Here is a 10,465-nt window from a genome sequence, read left to right as displayed (position 1 = left end):
TGTAGTACTCCTAAGAGGGGAATTATATATATATATATTTTTATAGATTTACTGATTCTTCATGAAGATGGTAAACCTGCTCTATCTAAAATTATTACTGTCGAAGGTTCTCCTGAGGCTTGGTGAAAAGACATTATTAGACAGCACTAAGGAGGACTCAAAACTAGAGCAGCAGCAGTGCCAGTGAGGTCTAGAGGATGAAAAGGTGTCCTGGAAATACAGGAATTATGCATGTAATGGAATTTCTGTGAGTCATGAACAGACTTTCTCATTACTATACAGTGGGCTTCATTTCTCAAGCTGGCTAGGAATGAATTTCTAATTTATGAATCATTTGTAGGAGCATTTGCACAATACAATATGGGTGTATAAGGAAACTCATTAACATAAATCTTAAAATACGTAATTAACAATGACGCACTGTAATTTTTTAGGTGCCTTATTTCAATTACACCCACACAAATTTCATGAATTGTCAGTTAATGCCATTGTTTTATAATAATGGTATTAATTAAAGAAATAGAAAATGTGGAAAGGCATATTAATAATTGAAAGAAACAAGGCATCAGAGTCATTTGTCACTGCATCTTCTTTTAATACTGTATAATACTCAGTGACTGAGTTATGCCTCAATCTCTAGTGTGCTGTTTAGGTTTCTTTATAACTCATGTCCTCCTGCTTTATCAACATGGTAATTGGATGAGAGGATGAAGAGGCTTTCCATGTTTCCATGTGTTCCACCTGGGGACCTTTCTTTCCTTTATTTTCATATTAAACCATTTTCTTTTTACCTTAGTTAATTTGCACCTTTCCTATAATGTCCCAGATGCTAACATTTTCAGCTACTGTTTTGTTTTTGCATAATAGATTTTTATTGACGTAGACATGAGTCAAAATAAAAGAACTTCCACTTCTGGCTCTGAGAAAATCCTTTTCCTTTCTTGTTTCTTCCTCATTTTGTACCTTCAGCTTTGTTTTTTTCCAAACTGCTGCATCACTGTGCAGCTTAACAGACACAGAACGTGCAGTCTGCCCTCTTTCACATAAACAGAGGCTCATGATTGGCTAATCTTGCTGTGATTGACAGGAACTAATAGCATAGTATCCTTCCCACCCAGACAGCATATCGGATATCTTCATTAAGATTTGAACTCATGATCTCCAGATGTTTTAGGAGTCTTTATTCAAATAAAATCAGTAGCACACACTTTTAAAGACATTTAATGCAGTTAATGAAAAGTACAAAGGTATGATCAAAAATAGTGCAAAAGATTTAAAGTGCTATCATATTTTGATATAGTCTTACAGTTTCATTTATCAAAGTATTGTCGATAGAGAACACGAGAATAAACACTTCACCTAAAGTTTCTATATTATATTGTGTACACCAGAATGATTGTCTAAGAAAATGATGCTGCCAAAAAAAGGAGACTTGTTTACAACTCGAGGCTAGAAGAAATGACTAGCAGGAAAGTGGTCGCATGCGGTTATATCTCAAGAAAGTTCAGAGATTTAAAGCTCACACCAGCATAGTCAGTCCCCATCTTTGACAACAAGCGTGAATCTCAATTTTGTTGGGTTAGGAAATCAATACAGAGAAAATTGCACACCTTTTGTTGAGGAGTACTGCTGCCAAACCTGCTGAATTGGAACCATTACCATGAAACAATCATGTCTGTCGATCTTTCCCACACTCCCTTTTCCTACTGTCTTCAATTCAATTCACGGCCTGTGTTTCACTAGCAAACCATCTCTTATCCAATCTGGCAGGCTCCTTTCTCTCCTAAACCTAAATCCTCAACACTCATCCTCCTCTCCCCTCTCTCTCCATCTCACACATTACACCAGCGGCTGTTTGTCTCCAGCGGTGGAATTCAGAGATTCCACGCTGTTCTTGTAGATAGGCTTCTTCTGGGACTGGTCATCACTGAAAAAAGAGAAAAAGATAAGAATGAGGCATAGAGACAGAGAGCAATTTATTAACAAAAAAAAAAAGAACGCTTAATGGAATAGAAGGAGTATGAAGCAGACTAGTGAGGGAGGCACAGATCTTTTTAACAGCACTGCGAGTATCGAGTATCGCGGCACACTGGTCCTCATACAAACTACAAAATGAATGCGTTTTACCAATGGAACAGGACCATCAGTCCTCAAGTCTATCGTTACTTTTCGTCTTTGCAATCTGAACTGTTCCTAATCATCTACCAATATAACGTGTTAGTAATATCCCATAATAAGCCATGAGGATGAAATAAAATAGCAATCTTGTAACACCTTTAAGGGAATGGAGACGATGTATGTAGGTGATTCATCAACTGGGGCATCATTTGTGTCCAAATCATATTTAAAAGTATAATAAAAATGTGTGTTTCCGAACAACCTGTCACAGGACTACATCTCCCATCAGCCACTGAACACCACATGACTGCTTTGCACCTAAATCACGTTCAAGTTAATCAGCTCTAGGGTCTTGTACAGCACCCGGTGTCTACCTGATCCGTCTCTTGTTCACGTTTGCTCTCTACAGTAAACGAAATCTGCACCTGCATCCGCTGCCTCTAGAACCTGCATCCATATTTCATCTTAATGCATTAATAAAACTATCCTTCATTATTGGTTTCATGTTCAAAACATTAAACGTTAATAGTAATATACATAGCATTGTATCTCTCTTAACCCTCTATAATATACCTTATAACATAATCATTATAATCTATTTTAATACAAATCCATATTTTTTTTGCATTCATGTGTGAATCAATTTATTATCTCCCTTCCCATGAGTCAGCATTTAAAGGTTATGAAAAATGTACATTTTAATCTTAACCCTGAACACATTCAGCACTCTGATACAGTATATTCCCAGCATTCACATTTTCTACACAATACTGCATCATTCCAAACAACAAGCGATTGGTAGAAAGCACTGATCCTTTATTTTCAGTGTCTATTATTAGATATAGATATTGAGTGATCATTAAGTGACCAAATTATAGATCATTACTAATCTAAAAATATATCCGAAGCAAATCAGTAGAGTCCTTAATGTGTTCAGACACAATTAATTCTGTGCCAAAGCCCTGTTCTGTTTAATCCTGTTACTCAAGAACAAGATGCAAATATTGTCAGCAAAGATACCTTAAATGTTAAAAATGAAGAGCTAGCAGAGCTAAATGGCACCTCACTTGTTGTGTATTCAAATCAGTACTTACATCGGGCCCTTGCTCTTGTTCCGTCTGGAACGGTGGCACAAGAAGACCATCATGGCGATGATCATCACGAAGAGAACTGTCACTGCTGCACCCATGATGAGGTAAATTTGCCCAGTTGTTGACTCATACCATGGGGCTTCCTCTGTGATGGAGAAACAGAAAGCAGAAGAATTATTGTCTCTGTTGTTTCTTTCCTCGTTACTCTTTCAGTCTTCTTAAGCACATCTCTACCCACCCCACAGCTCTACCTAACCCTGAACTGTAGGTGTATTCCAGTGTCTCTTCATAAACTCATCACACACACACTCAAATCTAAATATCTAACCATTAACATGAACATCAGTTCAGATCACGGAGCAATGTGATTTTTTTGTTACTGGGTGCCTCATGTAGGTGAAACTAACTTGGGAGGACGGTGAGTTTGATGGTCCGTTTCTTGATGAGGGAGCTGACAGTTGGGTGCTGAGCCGTGCAGGTGTATTTCCCACTGTTCTCCACACTCACATGCTTCAGCTTTAGCTTACTGGAGGGAATTATCCAGTCCTCTCCCTGCAGAAGAACACAGACACAGATTTATCCTGTGTTGTAACAGTTAAAAATAGAGGAAAAAGAAACATACAGAACATGCATTCAGTCTCGACACCGCTTGTCCTACTAAGTCAAAGGGAACCTGGAGCCTAGCCCAGGAGACTCAGGGCACACCATGAACAAGATGCCACTCTATTAAAGGGCACAATCGCATGCACACACACAATTTAGAGATGCCAGTCAGCCTAGAACACATGTGTTTGGACTGGAGAAGGAAACCCCCAGGGCACAGGGTGAACATGCAAACTCTTCACACACACACACACACACACACACACACAGTGGAGGCAGGAATCAAAACCCCAACCCTGGAAGTGTGAGAGAATGATGCTAACCACTAAGCCACAATGCTTCCCACATACAGAACAGACACTGCTAAAAAGTAAACCGAGAACATAATTTAAGCATACAAACAAAATCGAATAAAACCAAAGTAAGATTTAAGCTAATTTCTAAATCACATCTTTCTTTCTTTCTTTCTTTCTTTCTTTCTTTCTTTCTTTCTTTCTTTCTTTCTTTCTTCCTCCAAAACAAAAGCTGAAATAAGGTCATCCTCCAGTTTGCGCTTCATGCATAAAACTCGGCATATCTGCAGTTACATAAGGACTGGAGCTCATTTAACAATCAGTGACACTGTAACTGGGTGAGAGATCAAGGGACCATTTTCCCATAAAATTCCCATAAAAGTCCCCATTTCAATCAAAAAGAATTCTACAACGAGTCCCATCATGGGAATCGGTGATTATGTCACCCTGAGAACCTGCTGTCATGGAGTGTCTTCTTCATTGATTTTTCTAATGTACTCTGTTCACTGACGGTGTTCAGCAGAGTTCTTAAATCTTAATAAAGGAGCACCACAGGGTCCCATTTACACGCTATTATTATTTACTCTGTAGATGACAAGGCCGTTAAGAAAAGCAGGGTGCAATCTTTTATGCTGGGGATCACAATTCCATTGGAGGAGTGTAGGTTCTCATGGCTTTGGGGTGTATTTCATTACAATTCCCATGCTGCTCATGTGTTTCAGAGTATCTTGGGTTTCAAATTACAAATCTTATTCATTACCAGGAGGCAAATAAATCCCATATAAACACCAACTCCCTCTACAGTGATCAGAGTAAACGTATTCATCATCTCTATATGTTTAGTACCTCTTTAAGCCAGGAGTAGGTAGGAGTCTCAGACGCAGTGGTAGAGCAGTCCAGCTCCACGTCGTCCCCTTGTGGCACACGCAGCTCATCCTCTGGGGCGAGGTAGCGATAGAACATGTTGGAGCTGGCTCGGTTCACAGTCACCTCTCGCAAATCTAAGGAGGTTAGAAGACGAAACAACGGATGGAGGGTTAATATAAAGCCAAAAAATGGCGAGTTATGATAAACATGGTGAAGCGTAATATCTGCATGTTTACTCAAATGTTAAACAAATAAATAAATAATTTGTAACGTTACATAGAAAGCACTGGGAAGTCCCTCTAAAGCTTGTTTTTACACTCTGCAAATTCACACATCAACAGATCGTGTTTTAACATGTTCTCAGTTCTCAGATTATATGATTAAGATCCTCTAACAATATTAAACGTGATTACGGAAAATCAGTCAAGATACTTCCCCCGAGCTTGAGGAAATAAAGGTATATTTATTTCTATTAGCATGCTTTGTTTTAGGTTTAGGGAATCCTATACCATCTTCTTATTGGTGGATTTTAGATAGACCTCAAAGCAACACTCGTGTGTTGAGATATAAATCAAAAATTTCTGACACAATGCAAGAACTTTGTTATCAGATGTCTTTGGTCAAAATGGGACTAAATGGGTTGCCAGTGAGCATGCTTTTTGAAATCTCCACCAAAGAAGTCGACGTGTGATCCAGCTAAATCGGGCTGAAATTCATCTGCTGTGAAGCCGGCTTAAAAGACTGCATGAGCGGTCAGTCAAAATGTCACGGTGTTCTGCAGGAACAACATATTAACCTTTTTTTTGTAAAAGACTGCTGCATGTCATGTACCAGACAAGACTGATATAGCGGGAACTAGGGAAAAAAGTGTAAATTTAGCAGTCAGAGATCCTACATATTAAACTGATAATTACACAAGAACCATGTGGGATGTTCACATAATGAGATCATGCTACATTGAAGCACTATGGGAGTTTCTTCCGAGAACTACTGTAGAAAAAATCCGGTCTTACAGCGCTCTTACAGAGATGGATCAATAGAAATAATAATTATGGTTTAAGAAGTCTTGGCTCACCGGAATAATACATGAAATGGGTATTTTCTTCATATATGTGTGTATTGACCCGTTCCTTTAATCCGTCCATCTACCCTGCTGCGATTTTCTGATAAGCCACCATTATCGACTTGTTCGGAGACACAGCAGAACCCCCACTCAATATCAAGCCCAGTTCTGTTATGTTGAAAGTACAATAATTTTCCCTCCGCCTCGGCTCTCAAGAGCAATATCGTTTCAACTGTAGTCACAGGAGATGCACTTGCCACACAAGGCATCTTACATCAGGGCCTGCGCTCAGCTTGTGTTTTGTAATTACATGTTAAACTCCAGACACTTGACAAACCTGATTTGGGTTGTGGGTAAAATGATCGTAATCATTTTCTTGAAGAATTTGAAGAATACTGATAATTACAGAGAGACTTCAAAGCTCTTCTGGAAGTCGCTATGGATATGTATGTCTGCCAGTTGCCATAAACATTAAATAGTTTTAAAAAATAAGATAAATTGAATTAAACTTACATCAAAACTTTTAATTACGCAGGTCACAAGTTCATGTCGACGAACGAGCGTTCAAACTTTAACGTGTGACCCGTGTTTAGACACAAGGTCTAAACTGCTGGTTTAATCGTGGTCACATGACTTCCACCTTGCAGTCGCATCTGTTCGCCTGCCGTTTGGTGTCCATAAATATTGCTTATATTGATAATAATTAAGCTGAAGAGATACAACCATAAGACATGTTGTCAATGAGGCATGCAGTGCTAACAAATAGGGCTGTTCACACTGCACTTAACCCCGGATTATCATTCTTCTAATCCCTGCTTTAAGAGGAAGGTTTCACATGTGTAATATAGAAGTGGGATAGAGCAGCTTTTTAACCCTAGGAGTTTACAATAACCCAGAGTTGTCTAATAAGCTAAAAGAACTCACAGTGCACTGTTAGCTTAAAAGGCAGTGATGAATTGTCCAGGTCAGTGATGTTGTCAGACATGCAGCGGTACATTCCAGCAGACCAGGACTGGACTCTTGTTATTGTAAGAAGCAGACGGCCATCTTCTCTCATCACGTCCGCATCATACCAGAAACAGCGGCGGAAGGCATAGCCATAGCCGTAGCCATTGCCATAGCCATAGCCATCCAGCCGGTGCCACATGTCCATGTGCTGGATGGAAAAGAGAAAGACATTCATGTGAAACCTACGTAATAAAAATTTGACTACATCTGGACTACACCATTCATTTGCCACACAGATTTCATACGACAGAATCTTTTCATTTGTTCGACAGCTTTACAGAGCACAGGTCTGTAGAATTAATGAACATTGCGTTTCAATGCCACTGAACACAGTTTCTGTGCTGTGGCAGATGCTATGAATCCTCCCAAGGCCAATTGCTCTGATGTGTTAATTAAGCAAAGTGATAAATGTTCTCTGTGGCATCCTAAAACACACACCGCTCCCTGGCATTTGCTCAGGCTATTCTTTTGAACCGCTATCCTAAATAACTAAACCCAAATCTGCTGCTTTTTGTCCTTTTGCTCAGTTAGGTTTACACTCAGGCCTGATCACCACTGTAATGACTCACCCGAGTGAACCGTCTCGAACTGGCACAAAAATATCTAATCAAATCAGCTATTCAGATTCATAAAAGGAAAGCAGCTTAATAATCATTTAGTTTGCTTCATGCTTCCTGGTATTTAAAGCTAAATGTATATTATAATGGAGACATTTTTTCTCACTAATGTATAATTCTCACCCGTGACATCTTCTCAAAGTGCACTGAGGTCATGTTCATCTCAGATTCTGAGTCAAGACATTCCAGAGTCACTCTGTCTCCCTCCATGACACTTTCAGTAGGACCTTGCACGAACAGAGAAGCTGCAAAACACACACACACACACACACAAATTAAAAATTAAACATATAATATGTTGTTATTTCAACAGTTAACAGACAGTGATAAATTTGTTAGCACAGAACCAATGAGTTAGATATTATGTCTATTATCTCAAGAATAGTCTATTAATAAATGATTCCTGCTTTATTTCTGCTTTTATATATATATATATATATATATATATATATATATATATATATATATATATATATATAATTAATAAATAAATAATTTAAAATGACTAATATGCTAGTGTATTCATTTCAATTTAAACATCTTTCACCTTCACAAGAGACCTCGATTAATCAACACAAAGGACATTTGATAAATCATATATTAAAATATTAAACTACTCCATTGTGTTGCTGTAATGTAATATTATACACTACATTCCTGCAAAGTAATAAGTTACTTATTTAAACCGCAACTGTTTCCAAGCATGTCATTTCAAAGAATGACCTTAAATAGATATCTTAAATTCACAATATTGATATGAAATATTAGATGTGAATTCTGGATACTTTCAGATTCTTTTCTGGCCCAGAAAGGAGTTATGCACAATCTATACAGCCTCGTTGCTCCACAGGTTACATTACTAAGTTACAAACCATAAAAAGTTTTAACAGAGGAAGTAAGTTTCACAACAATTACACTTTGTTTATTGTTTACTGACTTAACAGCAAAATACTTTCTTGTTTTTATTTTCTTATCTTTTGGACCAGTAATGTACATACTAATGGACACGGATTATTACTAGAATATAAATGCCATGTTATTGTGAACGTTTTTGGCTGGTGAGATAGAGCTGCCTCGGTTCCTTCCATGCTGTTAAGCTGAACAATCAAGGGAACTTCCTGAATTTTGTGCCAGTCATGCTCTTGTGGTGCCAGTGGCATTTGCAGTATAAAAACACAGTCACGTGTGTAAGTAGATATACAAGATGGTGGACTTGTAGACTGTAGGAAGAGTGAAGTGCTGATGTTCAGAAGACAAAATAGGCCAACTGTCTACTCTACTCTGTGTGTGTGTGTGTGTGTGTGTGTGTGGGCATGTGTGCGTGTATAAATCTAGAACCTGAAGTCTATCCCAGGAGACTCAAGGCACAAGGCAGGGGACATCCTGGACGGGATGCCAACCTATCACAAGACTCACTCAACAAACACACTCCGTGCACTACAGACTATTTTGACATGCTAATCAGCCTACCACGCCCCAAACAGGGAGCAGCCAAAACAACAACAACAACAACAATCAGCCTACAGCGCACGTCTTTGGACTGGCTAAAGAAACCAGAGAACATGACAGAAACCCTCCACAGCAAAGGAATCTCTAAACACACACACACAGATGCTTTGAATTGAACCGCCAACTCCGGAGGTGTGATGTAAACTTAATAACCACTAATTTACAGCATCCCATAGAATTTAAATGAATAGCCACTTCTGAGTTACAAGAGCAATGAAAATCCCATTGATTTATTGCCCCAAAGTTTACTGTTCTGCTTTTTATTTACAGTAGATGACGTTCATCCTCAGAGCTTCTCTCTGAAAGGAAGAGATTCATTTAAGGAAATAAAAGTGAACAATCCTGTTCAGCTGCATAGACAGAAACAGGAAACAGAAGAATGCGCGAGGTTATGGCGCAGTTTGATAGGCTGTGGGGGAAATCCAGGTGCTTTCTGGCTTCTTTGTTATTGACATGAGATTGTGCAGAAGACTGTAAACACACACACACACACACACACTTCCTTCATATGACTCGGTGACATTTCAACTTTCTCTTCCCATTTTAGATTCTAGGTACATAAGCTTTGTTGGTATTTTGTTCTTCACGAACAGAACTCGTGATAGTGTTCCTTAATTCAATAAAATGACGCAGATTAACCAGGATTTGTGCAGTTTTTAGAGTTTCAGATGTTTTAGATATTTAGTGAGTATAGTTTACTTCTTTTTTTGCGTATTTTCGCACCTTCCTTATACGCACGCGCTATTTTTTGCATTGTTTATTATTACTATTAATATTTCTTAACCTCTAAACGTTCATCAGGAAGGTCAGGAGGCTATGTCATGGCAGATTTGAATAAGAACATACTAGAAAATCCACAGCGATAAAATAAGTAAACAGAAATGAAGAGAGTCAGGATGTTATGATTATAGGTTTAAGATATTTACCCGTGCTGTCCCGCAGGATTGCCAGGATCACGGCGGTGAACACAACGGAGATCTTCATATTTTCTCTCTCTCTCTCTCTGATGCTCACTTCTTCCTCCTTTAGAGTTTGAAAATAAACTTCTAAAGCGAAAGTTTGCTCTGGCTATTTATCACGGCTGGGGGGCGGAGCCTCGACATGTTTTGCGTGTTATTCAATCGGCATTACAGCCTACCTGCGATGGTAAACTTGGGTTATATTCCACGCTGCATTTTTATTTCTTGCTATTTGATTATCAGAAAACCAAGCAAGGTGCATAATTGGCTTTCTAATAGCCTAATTTCCCTAAAACAGTGCAGCTCGAGCGCTAATTTTGTTCAGAGTGCACGCGCG

General features: G+C 38.7%; 1 protein-coding gene across 1 annotated transcript; it reads right to left on the bottom strand.

Moving 5' to 3' along the window:
* Positions 1-1,160: 1,160 nt before the first annotated feature.
* si:ch211-79k12.1 (uncharacterized protein LOC568891 homolog) lies at positions 1,161-10,256 on the bottom strand. Its single transcript, XM_058399513.1, has 7 exons — positions 10,096-10,256; positions 7,784-7,905; positions 6,960-7,191; positions 4,952-5,106; positions 3,617-3,761; positions 3,213-3,354; positions 1,161-1,927 (listed from the first exon to the last, which is right to left on the bottom strand). Exons 1-7 carry the CDS (start codon positions 10,151-10,153, stop codon positions 1,840-1,842), a joined length of 942 nt encoding a protein of 313 aa, XP_058255496.1. The 5' UTR covers positions 10,154-10,256; the 3' UTR covers positions 1,161-1,839.
* Positions 10,257-10,465: the final 209 nt, after the last annotated feature.

The sequence above is a fragment of the Hemibagrus wyckioides genome, linkage group LG01 (assembly GCF_019097595.1).
Source record: "Hemibagrus wyckioides isolate EC202008001 linkage group LG01, SWU_Hwy_1.0, whole genome shotgun sequence".
Lineage (NCBI taxonomy): Eukaryota > Metazoa > Chordata > Actinopteri > Siluriformes > Bagridae > Hemibagrus > Hemibagrus wyckioides.
This window is presented reverse-complemented; position numbering and strand designations above follow the sequence as displayed.